The following is a 25,337-nucleotide window of genomic DNA, read 5'->3' as shown; positions in this document are numbered from 1 at the left end:
TTTTTTTTTTGCTGTTGGGCTCTTTGAAGCCGAGTCTTGATTAGAATCCTGATAAATAATAAATAAAGATCTTACTCATTGATCGTATTTGTAGGTTAGGGTATGTAATATGATGCTATTTTGTTATATGACTTTATTAAGCCCGTGCATTCTGTTCAAATTCTCATTAGCACAATATATAATCAACCAATCACATAGCTGCAAATCAGGGCATTTAGGCATATAGACATGTTTGGGCTGTTAAGGTTCACATCGAGCATCAGAATGGGCATGGTTGCTGACGGCAGACTGGCTGGTCTGACAATTCAAGAAACTACTCATCTACAAAGATTACACCACACAGCCATCCCCATGGTTTATAGAGATTGCCTTAAAAAAGAAAAAATATCTAGTAGCAGTTCTCTGAGGTCAAAGCAGAATGGCCAGACTAGCTGAGGTAAAAAGAAGGCAACAGTGCCTCAAATAACCACTTGTTAGAACCAAGGCATGGAGAAGAGGATCCCTGATAACATGCCATGTCACAAAGCTCGGATCATCTCAAACTGATTGCTTGAACATGTCAATGAGTTCAATGTCCCCAAATAGCCTCCACAGTCACCAGATCTCAAGTCATTAGAGCATCATTAGGATGTGGTGTAACAAGAGATTTACCTCACGAATGTGCAGCCAATAAATCTGCAGCAGTGATGATGTCGTATCCGTATGGCTCAAAATCTCTGAGGAATTTTCAGCACTTTGATGAACCTGTGCCACAAAGAATTAAGGCTGCTCTAAAGACAAAAGGGAGTCAAATCCAGTACTAGCAATAAGTATCAATATATATCATGTGCAGTTTAGAGACTCTGTTAATTCCCTACAGCAGTTAAAAAAGTTTTGCTCCCCTGGAGGTAACTTTGAACCCTGGTCAGTGACTTTGAAAGCATGCAGTAATGAGTGAATCTTGCTGTTCTAATCAAATATTCTTAAGCCTTCAAAGGACAAATGAACCAGGACCAGTAAGTCTTGGTTCATGTGACCTGGTATCGTTTAAGATCTCCTTCTTCTTTTTTTTTCTGTGTTGTTTGTTTGTTTCTTTGTTAAGTTGTTTACTTTGTGTGTCCAGTGTTCGTTCACCCTTCCTGTGTGTGTTATTGGCTTGTTGGGTGTCAGCCCAAACCTCATCGGTTTCCCTTGTGTCCTGTTTCCCAATTAGTTCCTGTGTATTTATAGTCTTGTCTCACCCTCTAGTTGTCAGTTTGTCTGAATTCTCAGCCTGAGTTTCTCACCCGTCATCTGCTTCTGCTTCACTCTTCTCTGTATTTGCTCAGTTTCGATTGTGAACTTTGGTTTAAACCTTGTTTCATTTACATTCTTGTTTTTGTTCTAGTGAACTGGGTTCTCTTTTGAACAGAAATCACTTTGGCGAATATAAGAGTGCTTTATTTGATTGCATTTTGTGATAAAGTTTGACCTTTTATGTTACACATGTTTAGAGTATAGTGGAATAAAGTCTAAGTCTATGCTTCCCCCTCTGATTATATTTATACCCTTTAAACAAAATCATGTCCATCTGTCTGGTCTACACTTCTGTGCTGCTGTAAATTATACCACAAGCCTTAAGTTAAACTCTCCATCAGCGTTAGCTACTTTAAAGTATTATAAAGTGTGTTGCATTGTTGTTCAGACCAGTTCATCATCATTTGCAGTCCATAACAAAAAAGCTCCCTCTAATGGGGAGGACTGCACTTAAAAGGTTTATGTTGCCTGACTTGGTAAGCTAAGACAGGATTAAATATGAGATCAGTGAAGTTGGAGGAAACATCCTGTGGGAAACAGACTCTCTTTCATCTGATTCCTGACTTTGATTTTGTCCATCTACTGGATGAAATAGAACATGGATGTGTTTGCCTAGTGGATTTCACACCGGATTTGTACTGAAGTTGAAAACTGGCTTCATATTAATCCCATCCGTCCTTTTCACCCTTTCCCTACACCCTAATTCTATTTTTTGCCCTGATTTTGCCTCCCTTCCCTCTATAATCCTGATCGGTCTCCCCCTTTTCTCTTGACTTCCTCCACTCTAATTATGTTTGACAGCGGCTAGGTCTGATACGCTGTGATGTCCGTTATAATTAACACTGGTGAAGCCAGAGCAGATGTCACTCAGCTGTAGCTGCAGCCCTGCCCATGGTGTAGCACATTAACTCTGTAATTATGGTGTATCATAACTGATCAGGCTGCTCATGCTGAGGACATCTGGACTGATTTTTTTTTTACTATAACTATGATAGTTTGCAGTTTAGAATAGTACTTGAGGTATATTACCGTGATAGTTTGGCACACAATGAGCATTTGGGTTTTTAAAAAGAATTTCAATTAATTTGATATTGCTTTAGTCTTCCCAGAAGAACAGTTTGATTAAAGAAGGGTGTGATTTACAAAAACCAAACAGTTCATTCCCACACAGTCACTACAAGGTGAATTACAGAGGGGTTATTTGAATGCCAACAAAGCACATTATGCCAAAGAGGGTGAGTTCATTAACTGCACCAATTTACTCTATCGGTGTATGCAAAAGGTAAACTGTTCAATTCTGTCTGATCACTGTGTGCTGTGCACTGGATGGGTTAGGAGAACCATACGCCGGCACACTTAAACAAATGCACCTGAGCAATCAGTTGGATTTAAGCACGGCATTCATGGACTGTGACCACTGTCCGTGCAAGAGCATGGATCTCCAGTTCCTCAGTGATACCTCGTGAGAACACGCATTATGTAAATAACAAATTTAGGGCATGTGAGAGGAAAGTAAATCAGCCATTCCAGAAAATACTCTATTTAAGGCACACAATGTGTGTGCCTTAAATAGGCACACACTTCAATAGCAAAAGTGCTGTTGAAGAGTGCGTATTGCATAAAAGAGAGAATAACTGGCAAAGGTTGACAGTCATGCCCAAGCACAGCAACACTGAAGATACCCGTTCATTTCCAGATCTGGGGTGTTGGACGGCTGCTCATTTAAATTGCTGTATGGAAACGTGGGGTACAACACTGACAGGTCGCCAGTCTATCACACGGCTAACACAAACAGACTTAACATGCCTGTCTTTGGATTGTGGTAGAGAGCCAGAGTACATGGAGAGCATTCACATGGGCACAATGAGAACATGCAAACTCCACACAGCAATCCAGTGGATTCCAGGGACAGTGGTTACCATTGAAATGATCAGTCCGACTTTGGAAACTGAATAAAGGGGATTTTTTTTTTTTTTTTGCTTCTACTGCCTATAAAAAAAGTAGTAGATCATTAAAAATTATTCTCTTTTCCTGTCGATTTTAAATATACTTTTTTTTTATTTCTTTTTGTGGAACATCTCTCTTGACAGTCACAAAGTAGAAATTATAACAGAGGGCACAAGTGAGAGAGGATGTCTGTGTATCCACTGAATCCATTAGAGGAAAGCTTTTGGAACGAGCAGCCGTAACACAAAATCTATCAGCAATATAAATGTACCAGCCAAGTAATTGGCAGCATATACGTTTGTTTTTACTGCTTCTCAGAACTTAAATGAGCTATGCTGGACTTTTTGTAGCTCTAAAAAAAGAAGAAAAGTTCAGAAAGTAACTATTTGTGTTTTGTAGTTTATATCAAAGGGGATTTTCCCCTGCTGAGAGTTCAGTAGGGCAGCGTAAAATATAAGCTCACCCGTCTATACTTATCATCCCAAGAGATTCATTGCTGCCATTCTGGGGCAAAATTTCAAATATTCAGACCTGTCAGGGTCTATTTAGCATAGCTTTTTTTTTGCTTCAGGCTGAATTTTTTTTTAGGTTATTTTTTATTTCATTTTATTATTAATTTCCATCACTGTCTGTTATGTACTTATTCATTTATCAATGTGACAGTTTGGACTCTTGCTCAGTACATGCCTACTCAAATCTATGGTGTTCTTTCTCTTTGAATTAGACGATGGATATTTCAAGTAGTAGCACTAAGCGAACTGGCAGGACCGAGGGAGTACAAAGGAGATAGAGAAGGCAAAGAAGACACTTTCTATTTGTCCTCTCAGTTCTTTTAATCTGAATTCTGCCTAAAATAGTTGCCTTTTTTAGAAGTAAGTCTGTGTTTCTCCAAGCTGTGACTGCTTTAATACATTCCCTGCATCTGTGCTGTTAAAGGGGCCAATAGCACACAAACACAGATATACAAAGAACAAATAAGATGCTCTCTGCTTTTGTGACTTCTTTCGTCACCTGTATTTGTCTTTTTTTTTTTTTTTAGTGCTGACTGTCTATATCGCTTCCTGTCTTCCTCTAAAATGATGATTTTATTCTTGTCTGTAATGCCTGTCCCCACTTTCTTAACTGCTCTCCCTGAGGGTAAGTCTGTAACCTGCCAAGTGGGATGTTTATCTGCAGGGGGTCATTTAATGAGGCCATCTCTGCTGTACTAATTAGGAAAATTGCCCCTGTTGTTTAGCTCCACCTGTACTTTGCTTCGACCACAACGATCATAACAGTTCTGCAGGATTTTAGCCATTCTAAGTGAATGTTAGAGGAAGCGCTGATGGCTGCAGACTTATAGTCTCTGTTTTCAGCTTAAAATTTATCTGGAACATCAGGGATAAGTCTGTAGGAACCACAGCCTTAATCTAAAGCTCAGTCAGGTTGAGTTTTCTTTTAGTCTAGTAGTGCTGACCTACAAATAGTGTCTTCAGTGTGTTGCATTACTATTGTGTGCAATAAAAAATCACACACAAAAGACCTTCTAAACATTTAACCTTGTTCAGTAAATGATGGTCAGTATTTATTTATTTAGTGGGCACAGCGCTATAGGTGCACCTTGTTAGTATTGATTTGGACCCGCTTTTGCTTTGAGAACTGCCTCAGTTCTTCATGGCTTAGATCAGTTTTTGCTCCATAACGACATGATAACATCACAGAGTGGCTGCGGATTTGTCAGCTGCATATCCATGATGCAAATTTACTGTTTCACCACATTCCTAAAGTGCTCTATTGGATTGAGATCTGGTGACTGTGGAGGCCATTTGAGGACAGTGAACTCAATGACATGTTCACGAAATCAGTTTGAGATGATCTAAGCTTTGTGACATGGCACATTATCCTGCTGGAAGCAGCCATCAAAAGATGGGTACACTGTGATCAGAAAGGAATGGCTATACTACAGTAACAATGCTCATGTAGCTGTTTAAACTAACCTCAGCTGGTACTAAGGATCCCAAAGTGTGTCAAAAATACCTGAACATGGAAGAACCTGGAAACATGAAGGCATGGAAACATGACGAAAACTCAACAGACAACCTGACAAGGAATGAATGAAAACACACAGACTAAATCACACAGGAGGTGATTAGGGGAAGTGGAAACGCATGGGAAAGGAGCTGATTAGAAATAACATAATGACGCCACAGGGGAAGTGAAACTAAACACAATGAACGTGGGACACCAGACCTCTTCAAAATAGAACAGGAAACATAAAGAGATGCAGACATGACAACACGAGCTTGACAACATAACACATGCAGACCTGAGACACATGAAGGACAAGGGAGACTTAAACACAGGGGTGAAGACACAAGTGGAATCTAATAAACAATCAGTGTTGGGGAGTAACGGAATACATGTACCGCCGTTACCTATTTAAAATACAAAATATGAGTAACTGTATTCCGTTACAGTTACCGTTTAAAAAGGTGGTATTTAGGATACAGTTACTTTGTTGAAATAAATGGATTACACGGCGGTACTTTCCTGTTTCATATTGTGGCGGGTCAGGCCTGTTTGGGTTTTGTTTGACAGCTACATTCTGTTATTCCAGGCGGCAGCATTACGGTTGCCATGGTTACAGGGTGACGCTCTCTCTCTGCGTGTTTCCTGGGTGAGAGAGGCCTTTTTGTTGTTGTTGTGCTAAGCTAATAGGCAGAATGCTACCAGTATAGCTCTAAAGAATGCAGCATCATAGGCAGTGTAGTCCGTGCTGCAGGGAGAATGGACTGCCATACCGTTATGTGTCTGTGAGCGAGGGAGGGAGAAAAAGGAAAAGTACGAGCTGTCATCGAGCAAAAACAGGAGCTGGAAGCATGTAAATATAATAATAACCACTGCAGCCAAGAAGAGAGCCTGACGAGCCCAGTTTTAAGTAAGCTATTAAGACTTGACTGTACGCTGTGTTCGTGTTTTCCTCCAAAAACAATAAGTTCTGTTGGAGCAGCCTTTCAACGCCTCTCTTTGTCTCTGGCTAGCAAAGTTGACAACAAAGTAAAGCTAGTTTTCGGCTACTAGCCCGACATGGAACCCCGTATTAGAGGTCCCTTTACTACGGTTCGGAGCCGCGGACCGTCAGTAACAGTAATAAATCACAGCAATAGTACATTCACGTAGTTGTAAACAGCATGATAATATATTAACCCTTTAAAACCGGTCGGAGCGGCACGCTCCGTTTTGCGCAACTACTTTTAAATCCCGTTAGCTCTGCAACCACGTGAGCTAGCGCAATAATTTTTTTTGCATATGAAACCGGAGGAGTTGTACTTACATCTTATGCCATCAGCTTGTCCTCGGTCACGGTTTCCTTCCACATATAACTTTGCAAAAACTGCATAAAAAGCGCTTGCAGCAACAAAAACATAATATTCCAGAAACACGCTTTGCCGATCCGATCAGCTGTTGGTAACACTTACTAAGGTGGAATAGACATCGGTGTGAACTATCGCATGTCCGCCATATCCTGCCCGAAACCGGAAGTGACGTCATTTTCGCGGAAATGTAGGGGTTTTTTTTTACCATCAAGGCCTCATGAGCCTTTACTGGTGTTTTTAAAAGTTATGTTTGACTTTATGACTTTCTGTGTCGTTTCTGGGATGCTTAGGACTCAAATTGCACTGCTGGAAATAGTTTATTTTGATGCATATGCTGCTTTTTTGCAAATTTGCATTATAATATTTATTTTTGTTTTTCCTGCAGTATATAAAAATTGGTGTATTTCAAAAATAAAACTATGAAGACACTCAAAATAAATTTCCTGTGGTGGGAAACTATTTTGTGCAACTTTTTTGTATTTACAGTTTTGAGGGATAAGCCTCTTAAATTTCTCTAACTAGAAATATATGTTAAAAAACCAAAAACAATTTTCAATTTTTTCGTAGTTTATTGCACTTTTTTGCAATTTATGTAATTACTATGCACTTAATGCAGACATATTATTAAAATTTAGGCTGTAATGGTTGTATTGATGTATAGCAACTTGAAATGCTCCCAAAAATGGCACTCCAACATGTAAAAATATAATATAAGCTCTGGCGGACTTGGTTCTATGGTAGGTCTTAAAGGGTTAAGTAATCCAAAGTATTCAGAATATGTTACTCTCATTGAGTAACGTAACGGAATACGTTACAGAATACATTTTGGGGCATGTATTCTGTAATCTGTAATAGAATACATTTTAAAAGTAACCTTCCCAACACTGTAAACAATGAACTATAACAGGGCAACATAGGCAAAATAGAAAGGAAATTAGATAAGCTAATGAACTTAAACATAAGCCATAAACAACAAAATGACCCAGGATTGTGACAATGCTTGCATGTTGTTTAGGCTAAATTCTGACCCTGGTGTCCAATGGTGTAGCAGAAATCAGCAGACCAGGCACTGTTTTTCGAGTTTTCTGCTGTAGAATTTTCTGCTCTTTTAGTGAGCTGGTGAACCCAATGTGTTCTCCTGCAGCTGTAACACATCTGCATCAAGGTTTGAAGTCCTTGTTCTGCTCCCCTTTCTGAAGCTCAGTTTGAACTTCAGCAGGTCGTTTTGACCTACTCTGTATGCCTGACAGCATTAGAACAGGTCTACCTAATAAAGTGGTCTGCAGGTAATTTTAACATTGCAATGGCAATATGAACTTGAATTAAAAAAAAGAAAACAGGCATAAAAAGGCATAAAAAAGTGTCTATTTTTATCACACTTTGGAGAGGAGAGATATGAGCGCAATTTTTAATGTGAGAGTTGACTTTCAGATTCTTACATCCTTGTTTTCAGTTGAGTTCAGTTCCCCTGATCCAAGGAGGATTGAAACTATGTAAGCTTCTCAGATGCTCATAATCTTTGAAGTTACTGTTGCACTGTTGTATTTGAGTGCAAGCAGTGTATATAAAGTTTCCCTTGGGAGGTGTACTAAGCTCTGTCATGTCCTGTTTCTCACAGATCATGGTCATATACGGGATCTGTATTCCTTTTTTTGTCCTGCGTAGTTATTGAAAAGAAAGAGTATAAAACACTGCAGAAAACCAGAGAACTGTACCACGTGTTTTTCTGTTGCTCACTGCTCTGATCTACGGCCTTCAGTGTCTGTAGTGCGAGACGTGGACATCCTTGTCTTTGCAGAGGATTCTTGTGCAGGGTCTTTGGAGTATATTGTGAGACATTGTGTTGCAGCACTAAATCTTCTTGTAGTTAACAACTGTGCGGCTACTTTGAAATCCCATCATATGGCAGCACAATATGACGGCACTTAGGGAAAAAGTGGAGCTCAGAGAGACTACTTAAGTGTGTGTGTGTTTAGAATGCGCCAGTTATTATTCTGTTTGTGCTGATGCTCCAGCTCAACAAATTAAATCCTTGGATGGCTGAATATGCAAAAGTGGTTTCAATTTATGCACAAGCCTTCCAGAGGCCTGTATTGTATAATTTCTGATTCAAAGAGTGTTGTTTACAAAAATTAACGCAGAAATCCAAAAAGTTTTTGCTGCTTCATTTGCTGCTTCATTGCTCTGTGAGATATATGTGCATCAAACACACACATACACAAATTACAGGTATTTATTTTCTATAAATCAGCAATTTATTGTTATTCATTAAGGCTTCTTAGTTTTTCCGCCTCCTGTTTGTTGTATTTACATAAAAAGTTGGTGATATTTATCAAAAAATAACACATCGGACACACTACGGTGTGGTGAGACAGTTAATGTCTGTTAGTGACAAGGCTGTTAAACTGACAACTCAGACCACTGGTTAGGATAAAATGAGCAGTCTAACAAATGGATGGAGCGATGGAGAGATCAATTCTTAACGCCTTAACAACAGCAGTGCTTCCTGATGTAAAATACATTAAAAGCTCCAGAAATACAATACCCTCCTTTTCTTCATTTTTCACACTTTTTAAAATCATTCTGTAAGCTAGATCAGACCCTTTGGGCGAGCTGGCTTTTACTCCCTGAATTCACTCACACACTCAGCAACTCAGCCTTCGCACTGTAATACCATTCATACTGCTTTACAGCTGTTTACAGTGGGAAATAATTACTGAATAGCTAAAACAATTTCTGTCCCAAAGTGCCTCATTAACTTCATACATTTGTATGAAAATGTTTCCAAAACTCAAGCCTGATGCAAAAAGTGATGATACTGCTTTATGATAATAGCCAAATTCTTTTTTTATCTTTAAAAAAAAAGGCATCAAATATTCATAAAACGTTGTGCTCTTTTCCAGTGTGCCATGCTATACTACCTTGTAAGTTGTATATTTCCACTGCAGGTTGGCAAAGATGTTTTCAAGTAGACAGAAAATTGTTGTTTACGGGTCGTTTCGCATTAATGTTTAATCTCAGCCAGGTTGTGATAATGGCTTTGAAGCTGGCAAACTTTTAATTTAAGGACCGAAAATGGCATCACTTTGGATGTAGATGATTTAAAATCCAAGAGACTGCTTTTATATTCTGCTCCTTCTTTATCAAAGGTTCACCTGTGCCATTATGCATCTTTTCTCTGCAGCGTCGCAGTGGGTGTGGGTTTCTATGGCAACAGCGAGACCAATGACGGTGTATACCAGATGACCTACTCCTTGTACAACGCCAATCACACGCTGGGTGGAGTGGACAGTCTGGTATGTAAAGCATCATTTACAAACATATTAGTGGCACACAATTAACGCTTCACATATCTCTGGACGGATGAGATTACATCATGTATTAGTTTGCAAAAATAAATTGAAAGCATTTGATTAAACTCCCGCCATTTCATAACAATATAAATGAGTGACCAATGAAGCACGAATCAAACAACTCTGGGTGAAGACTTCAGAAAGGCTGGATGTGATGTATTCCCACACACAGGCGCACAACCACACAAGCTCCAAAGAGAAGGAAAGTCCACAGGACTCAATTTAGTATGCCTTTAAATGTTTTTATGGGTTTTTTTATAGCTATTTACGGCTACACATAAATTGACAACCTCCCCACACACAAACCTCGTCCTCTGAGAGAGACGCACACTCCCTCTGCCTGCTCCACCTTCTCCTAGCCTCGGTGGCTTCAGCAAACACAGAGCCGTCCTGTCTTTTATGCTCAGTTAAGTTCACTGTGTTTTTTAAGGATTCTTTAATTTTGTCCAGATGCAGTTTTCCATAAGAAACGCCATCATTTGACACTTGATTAGGACTCCAGTAAAGACTAAGACTAAATTCCAAAATGTGGAATTTTACACTGATATCAGTACTGATATTTAAAAGTGGTGTGGTGGTTAGCCTTCCAGTCTGGGACATTTTCTCAGTGGAGTTTGCTTTATTGCTTCTCCCCCAGTCCAAAGAAACGCATGGTGTTAGATTAACTGGTGATTCTAAATTGCCCATAGGTGTGAACGTGAGCATGATGCAGACTGGAAAGACTTTTTTTTAATGATTTTTTGTGTATTCTTGGCACTAAAGAGGGCATAAATATAGACTAGAATAGCCTTTTATTGTCATTGTAGATGTAGAATAAAATTATAGGTGCTCCACGCTAACTGTGCAGGAATAAAATTTAAATATAAATATATAGTAACACACACTATATAGCAAAAACAAACAAACAAAATAATATTAGTACTGGCATCACTTGTCTGACTTTTTTTTAACACTAGTATCTGCACTTAACCCATTCTTAAAACTCTTATCTTCTAGTTATAATCGCCAACAGTAATAGAACATGGTGTAGCTATTAATTGTTGAGGTTTTAAAGCCTTCACTGTGTGTTCTCATCAGGCGTTTGACCAGTGTCGATGCAGGCGCAGACCCAGGATAACTCGCTGTCAAAGAGCAGGGATTAAGTCTCCATTTGTATTAATGGAGATTAATGTAGTGGCGTGTGAGACACTCAGCGTGGTGACTCGACTTGGCCTCGGTAATAAACACGTCTCGAGAGAGCCTGCAGCGCGCTCTCTGCAGCAGTGTTCTGTGGCATGTTAGGACATCTGATGCTGATGATTAGGGAAAATAATCACAGATTTAAAAGGAGAGTGGTTGTAAGCTGTGGGACTTCATCAATATTTTAAACTGGAAGCATGTAAGATCTCTGTGGCTGCTGAAGTTGAGATATCACTTGTGCTACTCTATTTGGTCATCTGGGATTAGTTGCTGCCATACTGTACAACACACAAGTTAGCACTTTTGATTTATTCCATTTGATCGATATAACCGCATATTAAGCTTGTATTACTATAATAAAGAGGCAAAGATGCATCTCTTGGCATTTCTAGATTTTATTTATTGTTCTCTGATTCTCTGCCAATAATTTTGGAACGTGGACAGTCACATTAGTTTATCAGAATCCTAATAATAAGTGGAGAGAAATCAATAATATATTGCATATAGGAGCACTTATCAGTATGTTCCTCTAGGGTGTGTGAACTTGTGCAAGCACTTAATTGGACATAGTGGCCTTTATTTGGGCATCTTATGTGTGTGAATGTGCATGCCTATGTGTGCATGTGCATGAGTGAGTCCATTGCACGCTGCTATAGACTCTTAAGGAGTCTAATTCTTGAGTTGGACAAAGAGCCCAGTGTGCCACACACAGTTCCTAGTCTCCCCCCACCTAATCAACCATGAGCCCAGGAGACAAAGCCCTTTGATGGGTAGAACAAGAAGCAGTGCAAGCCCGTCTGATTGGCAGAGTCGGGGTTAAAATCGGCATTGAAATCATTGACAATGAAGGCCTCTCTGCCCTTTTGACCACGCAAATGCCTTTTAGCCCAGCTCCTAGAAAGTTTAGAAAAGGGGTAAGCTCAGAATATAAGTGAGAAAAGGAGGAAAGTTAGGCTCTTTGTCATCAGATGTTTTTTTTCCTCTGCTGCTATTGAGAGTTTGATTAGTAACGGTCTGGAATATATGCTTATGATGTGTTATGGACACAGACTCACACGGAAACCTGGAAAAAGATGAAGAAGGTGGCTCGAGCAAAAGAATACGGAGGAATAGCGAGAATATAGAATATTACTCTGGTTTTAAATTGGAAAAAATAGAGAGCCAAATACACAGATGAAGGATGCACCACAGCGTCTAAATAACAAACAGGTTATTAAATAATTGGCTGCATAGCCAATTTCAACTGGTGGTGATGCTGAAACTATAACAATTGCAGTTGATACACACAGCTTACCTGCCTTGCATGCACACAACTTGTTAGCTAGGGCCAATCATTTTTATGCAGACTTCCTAAGTGGTGCTTTGGTCTACAGTACATAACATCAACCATGCAACATACTATATAATAATAATAAAAAAAGATGCACACTTTGCAAGTTTACTTCACTTTGTTATAAAAAATTAACAAACTGAATTCCCTCTGAGGCAGACCACAAAATAAACCTATTGAGAAAGTGAGTTTTAAAAAAAGCACTTGCATTTCAGCAGCATTGCTTTCGAACAGTAATGTTAGCTCTGCAAACTGGCCCGCTTGGATGCCTTTTAGTGGTAATGGGACTGATCTTATATTTGGAGTGTTTAAACACCAATAATAACTCGGCGGGTGAAGGATGTTATTAGAGCTTTTGGAAAGCAATCATCCAGTGGACTAGGTCAGTGTCTGGGTCAGTAACTGAACAATTGGCCAGAGCTCAACTAAGGTTTGGATGCTGGCCTGATGGCATTTTACACCATTCTCACTAGAAGCTTCTGTAATAACAATGGTAAGCTTTTTGTGATACAAGCTAATATTGAAACACAATTATTTATTTATTATAGTTATTTTTGTAAATACTCCTAGTGGAAGAACCTGATGTTTAACTCGCTTATATTAAGTGTCAAAAAACTCAACGGCACATAAAGAACATATTCAAGGTCACATAGAGCCCTATTCTGTCCAGGTGAATTTATTATGGTTGTAGGGAAAGAGTGTTACCGGCCAAGCTTCTGGTATTTTATGAGCACCTTGTATGTCCATATTTACAGCCTGACCATGGTTTTTCTTCTGTCTCTTAGAAATGACATTTCTCAAAGAAATTTAAGTATCTTGAGGTATTGTTAGGGGTAAAGTAGAGCTGGCGATTGACATGTGTGTGGCCTACACATAAGCATCAACATCTGGTGATTAAAATTTAAATTGATGAACAAGTGTCAAATGTTCCTCAACTGACAGCAATTGACAGCAACTTGACGATGGTTCCAAAACCCATGTTGGTAAGCCCTCAGACTGTTTTTGTGCCATGCAAAATATGTAAATGCATATTTATATGGGGCAAAAACAGTCTGTACAGATGTAATCACCATGACATCACCAAAAGATGTAGTTCTTCTAATAACGATGTGAAGCTGGTTCAAAAATCAAGTCAGTCCACATGAACTCCCATGTCTAAAGGCACCAGACTGTTTTTGTCCCGTGTAAAATATCTAAACAGCTTCAAGTCGTTATTAGAAGAACTACAGCTTTTGGCAATTTCGTGGTGATCACATTCATCTCTACTTACAAACAGGTTTATGGGAAAAGGTGAATTTGTGTTCATTGCTGTAGTTCTCTTACCTAGAAGTTTGTAGTTCAACATGACAGCATATTACTCCCATTGATGTGACTACCACAACACCAGTTGACTAAACTGTGCCACAAACTACAGATTTTCATGGAGTCTGTGGTACATGCCAATTTTGCTAAATTTACGACTGTTCGTTGGTTTTCTGCAAATGTAGTTGTTTCATTCAGTGTAATTGGAAATGAGTAGAATAGAAGCATGGCTTGTTTTATAGGCCTATGCGCATGTGTTTAGCATAAATTTTCTCAAGCAAAACAATCTTTTTGAGGATTGTAATAAACTGTTGCAGTCAAAGGGGAATTGAAAGTCCAGCACCAAAATGTGCAAGTTAATTTAGAACAAACAGTTGGACTGTGGATGTTTTGCTCATGTATAGAGAATGGGAGAGGATTTTGGATAACAGGAAAGAGCCTGAAAGCAAAACTGCTCTTCCACAGTAAGGAGACAACCAAGGTGTTTGCTGAGGCAGTGGACTGCATCACTCTGTCTAAATATCTAAATTGGAGAAAACCAGCGATGTGAGACTTATCTTTATCAGAGAAACTGATGCTTTACCTCAAAATGTGTAGAAGAAGTAACAGTTTTGCAAAAACATAAGGAGAAACATCATCTTTGAAAACGTGTTCAGTCTTTCATCAACAAACTCATAAACACCACTAATCCACTCTGAAGGATGACCTCCTAGAAGCTTCGTGATCATTCAGTATCAAACTTAAAAAAGGAATTTATTTTTAAAGAGATGTTTTCAGAGCTTCGGTACCCAGTGGTGAAGATGGTCTCTATCTTTAACTGTGACCGAGCTGCCAAGGCACTTCAGACCCATGTTCCATTTCACGCTCTAGCTCCCACATTCAATTTTAATTGAAGAAACTTTTCTCTTCTTCTATCACACAGACACAATGGATTGCAGAAAAAAGATCCGATTCCATATCTTATCCTTTTTCTTAATTTCAAAAATACAGCCAAACGCTTCTCATTTATCAAGCAATTACGAGACGATTGTAAGTGATTCTGTGATGCCTGCTCAGCAGCACTGAATTTTTAAAAAGGAAAACACTACAAAGAATTAGAAATTACTCCTTTTTTTTTTCTTTTTCTTTTTTTTTTACATGGTTCATCTCAGAGACGAACACTTTCTGGGAGGTTTGTGCCTCAAATTAGAACTGTTCTTTTACATTCCCGCTCTGTTTTGTGATCCCTCGTCTCTCTGAGGCATCACTTCCACAGAGACATACCAGCCCGAACAGGCTTAAAGATAGAGATCGTATTCGTATGGTATTTATATTCTGTAGAATCTCAGACCAGGGCTTAAAGAAAGGAAACATTTCTGTGCCTGAAATGTGCACAGGCCTTAGGAGACAGGATGGATTAAGTTACCCGTGGGTATTACAATACGTCTTTGGAAAAATAGATGGCATTTTGAAAGATGGACATGGCAAATGGCAAGGTTTTCTGTAAGTAGGATCTGAGACTACATAACTGTGTCTCCCCTTCAAATGATGCTCAGGGGCTTTAAAATGTGTAAACAAGAGTCTGCACATGATGCCCATTGATCTGTGTTTTTTTCCATTTCCTGAAGCGAGAATCTACATTTGAAACTTCACAGCCCATTGTCATTTTTCTCTGCTTAAGGTTATGCATATTTTATCCGAATAATGTCACGTATAATGGTTCTTTAGATTTTTTTTCATTGTTTGTTGTTTACCCTCTGGCATGTAGAAATGAATATCCCACAAGAAAACAGCTAGACACTGAGTACAATCTACTGTAAATTGTTTGTTTAGAAAAGATGTGAGGCGGAAAGTACTTCTCCGTGCCCTTAAAACATCAGTCTGAGATAAAGGCTGAGATGACTGGAAAAGGGGAATTATATCTTCTTGATCGGTGCGGATCAACCCACACAGTGAGTATCAGACCAAGATGAAGGAGAGATTAGCTGGATTGTCTGTCTCCCTGGGCATTTTAGATAAGATTTTTACACAGGAGGCGAGGATCAGATATGGGCTTTCATTTTTCCTCTGCAATTTCATCTTCTCAGTTTGAAGAAGAAGATGCATTGATGAGTGATCAGATAACAAAGTACGGAGTGCTACATGCCTGTGCATACGATCTGTTTCTTTTTGTAAAACCCAGAAGCCACTGTGTGCTGGATTTCTGTCTGATTATCTTTCAAGTTATTCTTATGGCAATCAATCAAAGTGATAACTTTAAATGAAAATTAAAAAGGTTTGCTGCAATTAAAGTGATCAATTTTTTGCGAATACTATATTAACATCCTCTGAAAAAAAAAAACATTCACCCATAAATCAGGAGGCGCACCAGTATGAATGATGTAAGGAAATGTGATGTTTTCCCAGCACTGTGTGCACCCCATTATTCAGCAGCTCATAGGAGCACTTTCAGCAGCAATATTATTTTCTGTATGACTTTATCAGTCTCTCACATCGTTGAGGAGGAATTCTGATCCACAGAATGATCCTTCTCTAAAACATTGCTTTAGTCAATTGGATTTTGTTGGAATTTGTTTTATCCACAGATCTCTTAAGGTCCCAACACAGCATTTCAACCAAGTTGAAGTCTGGATTTTGACTGGCTCATTGCCACATTGTAATTCTTTTCTTTTTCAGCCTTTCTGTTGTAGATTTGATGCTGTGCATTGGATCTTTCCCCCAATGCCCAGATGGCTTCCAAGTGTTTACACTTTGCTAATACACCAGTAACCTCTGGGTCCACCTAACTCTACTTTAATCACATCACATCTAACTCCCTTTTCTGTCTCACTATAAGAATGGGCGAGTTCTTTAAGCCTGTGATTTTCAGTAGTTGCTCTGCTTTTATACAAGTATGTCACGTTCATCAAAAGGATTAACAACATGCACAACTTTATCAAAGTTAAATACAAAGGAAGATAAACTAAATCAAACTTCATCTGGTTTCTCTTATGTTTGGAATTTTGACCTGTGTAGTCAGATCACACGAAAAGGAAATGAATCTGCATTAATAGCAAAAAAAACCTCGATTTGAGACATTCTAGTAAACATTATTCATGTTATAATGCATTGTGTCTAATATTTAAGAGTGGGCAGTCGCAATGATTCGTTTATGAAGACATATTTATGAAAGTTTAGCGAACAATGCTCAATCAGCTGCACTTAACCTTTCTCTTCCTTTTTTCTCATTATGTATTTATTCTCAGCTCTTCCGTAAGCTGTATAATGTGGCCCACACATTACATGCAAAACTAATTGCTGCTATCCAAACTTTCCTTTTAGCTTCAGCAAGCCTTGTCCCTGACAAAGCCAACAACAATATGAGTAGTCCTGCTTGTGAATGCCAAGTACCCAGAGCTGAATAAGAGCGCTTATTTCCCTTTTTAATTATCTTATAGCAGGTTGTCTCCACGAACACCATTTCCCTGTAAACAACTTCTCCCTTCAAGCAAAGTACACAGTAATTAAACCCAAGAAGATGCTTCGATATTTGTTACATAAATACTGTATAATGTTGTCTTGGCCATAAATAAAAATGTGATTTGTCACAATAAATGTGTCTGTTTGCTGTTTATCTGTTTGTCGTTTGGCTTAGGGGATCACTCTTCCTTTCGGGCTTAAACAGGTAAATAAACTATGAGTCTCATAGTGAGGTGTTGGTTTGAAAAAAATATCTAACCACCAACAGCAGCACTAGCAAACCTGCTGTTTTGCCTCTGCGATTTCTAGTTTTGGCTGTTTTCCAAGCTGATCTGTTTACTTAAACTAAAACCATGCATCAACATGCACAGTAGCCCAGCTCTCCCACACGGTCCTCTGTCTGAGCCCTGCTGCTGACTGGCAGCACAGACCAACCTCATGTTTACGAAAATCTCACCTTTGTCCATAATTCTGGGAACTTCTTTCAGGCAAACATATGACCTCAGCAATGAAAAAAAACACTGTCAGTACATTATTATTTTAGCAGAAAAGTCTGGCATAGAAAACATTATGCTGTGTTCAAACTTGTATGTTTTGCTGACAACTCATTAAAGCATCAGTTGTATTGATGAGTTTTCTGTGAATAAGACTTCAAGCGTTAAAGGCTGTGTAAGGCTGCTGGCTTGACTCTATGGCAGCACGGTGGGTCAGTGCCTCATAGCAAGAGGATACTTGATTTGAACCCAGACAGAGTCCTTGTGTGTGGAGCCTGCATGTTGTTCCTGTGCTTGCTTGGGTTTTCTCCAGGAGTTTCGGTTTCTTATTGCCATGAAGAAAAGCAAAAATGTTGTGGTTAATGCTAGTTGTCTGACAGGTTTATGAAAACGCTTTACTACTCAGGGCTATAAGCTAAATGCTAATGAGTGTGCAAGTCTTGACATGTTTGTCATCTTACACTAACAAGTGCAAGTTGTCTTCAGCAGTTGTGTGCGACACTGAGTTATGGCATCAGCTTTTACATTATGTGGGGTTACCGTTGTAAAGGACTGTGTTAGTATCTTTCCAGGTGCTTAAATCTAACCTGCATGTTAAAAAAAATCTATAGTGCAAAACTGGATGAGAACATACTAAGTAGTCATTTGACTTTCAAGTCATTTCTCTTCCAAGGATTTGAGTGCTTTGATTCATAATCTACGATGTGGAAATTATGAAAACCATTTTCTTTAACAGTTGATTTTTTAAAGATAATTTTAAAGATGTTTTAACAAAGCGGTGGAGAGACTTACCGACCAACAGAGAGATGTTGCCATCCCCATAAAGGTCAGGATATTCCCTGACCTTTAACCACACTAAGTGCGTGGCTAAAGGTCAGGGAGTGGCCTCAGATTGATTGCGTTTCCTGCTTCGTCTGCTTTTGTTGGAGATGTTGTAAACTAATGGAAGTTCATACATGTTGAAGAAGACTTCTCGCTGCCTAAGCATTTAACACATGAAGATGAATTACTTTAATGTTGATTTCCCACACACACACACACACACACACACACACACACACACACACACACACACACACACACACACACACAGCTGTTTCATATGGACTTTTCTGTTCCATTGTTCAGTGAAAAGCTGAATAAGAGCAGCTGTTGACTGACCGGTTGAGTGCCTCACTTTAAGCAACAGAAAATTTCTATATTTAGAATATTATTAGAAGCATATTATACTTAGTATATGTAGTCCATTGCTACAGTTCACTGCTGTTAAGTACATTGTTTCACACAGACAGATAGATAAACTGTTTTTACATCCTTCTGCAATCCAGTCCTTGTACCTGATAAGATAGTTTTAAGGACTTTGTTACTAGCTGCTTTTGCAAAAACACATAATTTGTTCACATTTGTGAACTTGTCGGGCATGAAATAGTATTTTTGCACCAGCAAGGTGATTCTGATAGAGCTATTGGCATATCTTTGCAATGTGTCCTTAAAAAAACAAAAAAAAACCATGGACTTTGGCATGTTAAGTGCAAAAGAACTGTCAAGGTTGCAGACGAATACTATCTGAGAGTCAGAAGAGGTCAGAAAGGGGTTAAAACTGTGTCTGTTTTTAGCCATCTGTAAAACACAGTGGAGGCTCTGTGATTGTTTTAGGCTGTATTTGAGCCATCAGCTTTTGATCAGCCGTGCTGTACCGTCTGGAAACTGTCTGATTGCTTCAACAACAACAGTAAAAACATAAATGAATAAAAAAGCACACATTATTAAAGTGGTTCATCTTGACAGAGAAGGGGATAAAAGACTGCCAAAGGAGCTGTGGAATGTCCTTCAAGAAGTTTAGAAAACTATTCCTGAAGACTACTTATAAAAGTTAGAAACACTTGCCTAAGAGAGTTCAGGCTGTGTTGAAGAATAAAGGTGGTCATACCAAATACTGACTTTCAAGCTTTTTGAAAGTGAACAAACTCGCTTTTTTGCCTTACAGGTTGTATTTCTTATTTCCGTGTACATTTGCATATTTTTCAAAATTCACCACCTAATTTTCCTAAAAAACAGAAAGAAATTTAGTTTCTCAGGACTTCTATGCAGTACTTATAGATCTATTAATGTATTATAATACCATTGACTCATACCCTCTAACTGTATTTGCTGTGTCAGTTAATCTCACCCCACTCTTTCTTCTTGTGCGCTCCAGGTTTCAGGCACCATGGGCAACATGAGGAGTGGGCTGCACCAGCACCTTGCGAGGCTTGATGAGATCTTTGCAACACGGGGCGACTACGTGCAGACCCTGCAGTTCATGCAGCAGATGGCTGACAATGTGATCAAACAGCTGCTCGGACTGTCTGACTGGGAAAAAGCTAAAGTGGACCTGGCATCCATTGCCGATCAGTCAGCAACCATAGAGTACTACAGGTGGGGAACAGAAGAGTACATGTGTCAAGGTTGTACTGTGTGCGGATCTGTTTACTCGATGCTATAAAAGTGTCTAGTTAAACAGGAGGAGAAAAACACCCACAGCTCGAGGACAGGATTCAGGAAGGTTATTTCTGTCAAAGTTAGTGCACGTTTCCGTTGCCCTGAACATTTTTAATGGTTTAAAGCTTCCCAGATACGTGGGAGGTGAAATTTGCACATTTATTTATACAATGAAAATCAGTAGAAAAGTGTTTAAGGAATATAATTATTAATGACTTTGGAACAAGTTTATTTTTCATACATACATGCAGTCTTTAATCAGTTTATATGGCAAAAGTTTATCTATAAGACATCTAAGCATCGGTGCACCTAAAAAGCAAATTCATCAGTGTTATGTTAAAACAAATAATCCAAATAAAATAAACTTGCATATAGTCATGCACATTCATTTCATAGCTGCAATGAGCAATTTGAACACGGTGGAATAGATTACTTTCTATGTGCTATGACCTGAATATATCACATAATATTTATTGGGTGGGTTTAAATAATAATGCAGCTGTGTTTGTGTGTGTACCTACATACTGCATGTGAATTATCTTCCAGACAGTTCTTTAGGATGTTCCAAAAAAGAAGCATCCTATTGAATAATTAGCAATCATTGCACAAATGAAAACAGCAGCTACTACTGCAAAAACTACTGCAACGTGTTAGCGGAACTATTTTCCGAGGTTTTGTCTCGCTGTTGTTACTCTCATCGTCTTAGAGAAAAAAAATGGGCCCATGTCCAGTTGTTATTTTTATTCTTGAATAGGCTCAGTGGTGTTTTCTGTGGAGTCTGCAGTAACAGACAGGCTTATGTGTTTGTATTGATCTGTAATGTGACTCCTTTGCTCAGCCAATAAACCAGTACCCCGCATAGCTCCATGCTAGAAGTGTAGGCAGACTGCAAGCAGACAGCCAGACATCGTAAGCTGTTAATGGACTCATTATCACTGCTGCACTCCAACAAATAGTTTCTGTGCGGTTGGCTGTGTGTGCTTCCTGTTTTTCTTTTTTCTTCTTTTCTTTTTCATGTTAAACTTATAAAAGCCTGTGTGTTGTTCACTCTTCCAGTGTTGTTTTGTTACTCACTCACAAAAAGTAACATTATTACTCCCAGGAATTGCTCAGTATTTCTTTTAACTGTGGCCCAATGCAAAACTACTGTTCCTAAGCATTCTTAGTTTACCATGCAGTTTTATTCTCTCTCTATTGATCTGTTTTTATCACATCAGGTTAAGATATCGACAATATCAGTACCTTTTTTCTTTATCTACATGTTTTCTAAGTCGAAAGAACTGCCCAGCGGAGTTCACCTGTTCTCTCTGTGCTTGTGTGGGTCCTCACCAGGGGCTGCAGCTTCCTCCCACGGTCCACAGACATGCCTCTTAGGTTAATTAATGATTAACTGGTGATTCTAAATTGGCCGTAGGTATTAATCTGAGTGTGAATGACTGTCTGTCTCTGGGTGTTATCCCTGTGATGGACTGGCAACGTGCCCTTCACAAGGATAAGTGATTAAAAATGGAAGAGCATTGTTTCATTGTTATTCCTGTGTTTTGAAGTCAGATACATTGCAGACAGTTAAATATTTGTGTACATAAACACTTTCAAAAGCCAGATTTTTTTCCCATGAAATTACCTGACGCTTAGATGCATGATCCAGTCACCTTTGACCTGTCTGTGAGGGTAAACAGGTAGAACTTGAGCAAAACATCAGGACAGACTGACAAATCTCAGTATTCTGTATTTTGTTTCTTGAGGAAAAGAGGTCTTGCTTTTTATTATACATACATGCCGCCCCTTCAACCTCCTGCGTGTATTCATGCTTTGCTCAGACTCTAATTGGATTAGGATAACATAGACAACAAGGTGGCAGCGTTACTGAAGTACCTCCCATGCTGATGCCCCAGCTTCTTGTACTGTCCCCTGCCGAGAGGGGGGAAGATAAAACGAGGAAGGAGATGGCGGCGAGGGAGAGAAAAGGGGCTAAAAGGGAAAGAGAGAGAGAGGGGAGAGAGATTAAAGAGACTGACAACGAGGGGGAGGAAAAGGAAAAAGATGGAGAAGAGATGTGAGATGGATTCTGTCAGAGGGGTAGAAACTCTGGCTGGTGAGAAGTAGAAAGAAATGATTAAATACACAATAAGAATATACAAAGTGATGTCAGAGTAATGTATGGGTGGAAGATGAACAACGATGGAAATAGACAGGAAATTAAACTGAAACGATTCCCCACAGTTTGCATTTTTCATAGCATGAAACATTCAGCCACATGGATTTGAATCCATTCATTATAAGCCATCTGGACAGGTTTACTATGTCCAGCCACAAACTGTTCGAATAACAGATGGTTACAGTGAGGTAGACAACTCTACCACGTTATACCCGCGAGCACGAACACACTTTCACACACACCTCTAATGCACGTATCCGGTGATGTGAAATTAGGTGCAGTACTTCACCCTTTCTTTCTTTTCCTGCTTGTCTTTACAAGTCATTTTTTATTTCACTAGGTTCCAGCATCGATTGAATTTTTCTGTATGTTTTGATTAATTATAATAAGAATGATTCTCTGCAGAATAAATGCTTGTAAACCCTGTTTTTTAACAGTTGCTAAACCACTAGCTAGCACAGAGGAGTGAGGTGCAATTTTAAACAATTATGTGGCAGATTTACCTCTCAGAATTCATATTTCTGTATGTGTAATTTAAAATAAATTGGTAGTGATACCTGCTGTGAAAAAATGTTGTTGGTTGCTTTCAAGAGAAAACCATCTCCAGCTATTGACAAGAAAGGTATTATTACGGGTAGAAATAAAGGCAAAACTACAAAAATAAAAGCTACATTTCAGAAACTGAATTTCTTTTTAACCTCCCATGTTCCATCACCTCCCACAAATAAAAGGCACTCACCAGCAGCAGTTTAATTTTGTGGTCTGTCTGTGTCTGCAGGTGGCTCACATACCTGCTGCTCCTCATCCTGGACCTGATCATCTGCCTGCTGGCCTGTCTGGGACTGGCCAAGCAGTCCCGCTGGCTGCTCACAACGTGAGTCTTATATACCCTGTAACATTGGGCTATTTTACAGCAACAAGCTATCTTTTTGTTCACACGAAAAGTGGTAATCTGTTCCTTCCCCCCAATTCTTTTATGTGATATTTTTCTTCTCTTTCCTTGCACAGCAGGAGGGAGAGACAGTGGGTGAAAAGCAAAGGCAGGATATATAAAAGAAAAAGTCAGTTGGGAGATTAACTAACTGTGTACTATTATGGAAATAAAATATGTTCATTTTTCTTTTCTGAAAATATTCAATTTTTTTAAACAAAAAATAGAGATGAGTTGAGTGAATTTGTATGAGTTGGTGTAGATGAAGGAAGCTTGAGGCGTGGTAAATGTCTGTGAACAAAGCAGCAAAGCACTGAATCACATCCTTGCTCAAACACTCCTCTTCTAGCCGTTTCCGTATTCCCTTTGCTTTTTAGCATTGCCAGCAGTGGGTTGAACTTGTTCAGCGTTACCGTCTCAGTGGCTCTGCTTTGCAAAGAGGTTTGGAAAGCAGGGGAGAGATGAGATGTTATCAGCAATACAACTTCCTGAAGATTATTTTCCCTCTTTAACACTTGACCTGTTCTAAATAGGCTGGTCATGAATTACATTAATGTATGTAAGTGTATGTATCTCCAGATTATATAGCATGTGATTTATACCTTATTTGTTGTGGTTTTTAGTTGTATCGCACTAATGCTACTCTTCAGGAGTGACAAACATCCAGAATGAATGATAAATATGTGACAGCACATGTCAGCTATACTAAAACATAAGCAGTAAAATAAAAAAAAAACACAGTAATACATTAACAGGTGTTGGTTCGTCTGCCTTTTAACAGGCGGCCAGAATGTGCAGCATGTTGGCGTTAATGAACCTAACAATCACTCTCCCACACACTGTAGTGCATGTTTTGCTGAAACGGAGCTTTCACAGAAAGAACATGAAATCTGTCCTGCCTTCATTCCTTCATTCAGCATCCTGTCTCTTGCAATCAGTCATTTCAGGGTGTGAGCTCTGCTAAATGTGCCCTACTAACCACAAATGCACTCGAGGACTAACCCTATACACACACACACACACACACACACAAACACGCACACACACACATAAGATGAGTCAGTGTGAAGAGTGTCTGCCTTCCCAAGAGATGCAGTCTTCCACTAGAGTGGAAGTGGTTGGGGGCAAATTACACTCTGGAGGCCTACCAACTCTTTCTGGTACATGCCGTCTGGCTGGGTGTTACTGTGACATACAGTAACAGCTTACACCTACACGTTAGAGATTTATAAAGCTCACTGTCAGAGAGATGTTTATTTGCGGATCTTTTACAACTGCTCGTTTTTGTGAAGAGGCATTTGTTGCGGTCGAGTTTTTCAGCCGTGATTCTTTTTATACGCCTTTAACGTGGCAAGGACATTTTGGTTTGGTGAATAAAAACTGTCATCTCAAACCCGGATACACAGAAACTATTATGCATATTCGGTCTGAAAGTGCTGTAAAGTATAAAAAGCTTCAAGTGCATGTGTATTCCTAAAGTAAAAGGACAGAGGAAATTAAATTTCCCTGGATGGCGGAGATCATTAGGACTGTGATGAGCAAGGATCCGCAGCGCAAGTTGCGTTAAAAGTAATAAATGGTTTTTCAGGGGAGGCCTGAATTTCTTAAGTAACCTTGAATATCCAGATTACGAACTCAAGAACACTTAACAAGCCCGAAGCAAATAAAGAGCAGGCTTTAGTCTGCTTCAACGCTCACATGACTCACTGTAGAACATTTCCAGCTCACCCTTTTAATCATGGAGCTGTAATTAAGCTCATTATTGTGCTTGTATACTGCTGATTTGCATTTAGAGAAATGTAAAGCAATCTGAATTGCACTTTCACGGGCACAACAAAGAAGTGCTTTTAATTAACATATCTGACAGATGTTCAATGGCAGGATATTTCATTCATCTTACATAACATGGCATGAGTAATATCTCTTGGTAAGACACTAAAAATGACAGAATAATACTATGAGCTGGGAAAAAATACAGCGCTTTTTGCCATATAATGCCTGTTAGTATTAATTCAGCATTTGATTATGTTGTCCTAAAAAACATATCAGTCAACCATCTCTTACTAAATAGTTATATAAATTTAGAATATGTA

The 25,337-nt window shown here is 39.0% G+C and overlaps 1 protein-coding gene across 2 annotated transcripts in view; it reads left to right on the top strand.

Annotated features, from left to right (window-relative positions):
- ttyh2 (tweety family member 2) overlaps nt 1-25,337 on the top strand; it is a 68,767-nt gene that overhangs the window by 22,040 nt on the left and 21,390 nt on the right. For both annotated transcript variants that reach the window (XM_006790951.3, XM_006790950.3), the window contains exons 3-5: nt 9,763-9,874; nt 19,872-20,092; nt 23,092-23,187. In XM_006790951.3, coding sequence (XP_006791014.1) covers nt 9,763-9,874; nt 19,872-20,092; nt 23,092-23,187 — 429 coding nt within the window. The remainder of the gene's footprint in view (nt 1-9,762; nt 9,875-19,871; nt 20,093-23,091; nt 23,188-25,337) is intronic.

The sequence above is a fragment of the Neolamprologus brichardi genome, chromosome 8 (assembly GCF_056152115.1).
Source record: "Neolamprologus brichardi isolate AB-2024 chromosome 8, ASM5615211v1, whole genome shotgun sequence".
In the NCBI taxonomy this organism is placed as follows: Eukaryota; Metazoa; Chordata; class Actinopteri; order Cichliformes; family Cichlidae; genus Neolamprologus; species Neolamprologus brichardi.
The sequence above is the reverse complement of the archived record's forward strand: the minus strand, read 5'-3'. Positions and strand labels throughout refer to the sequence as shown.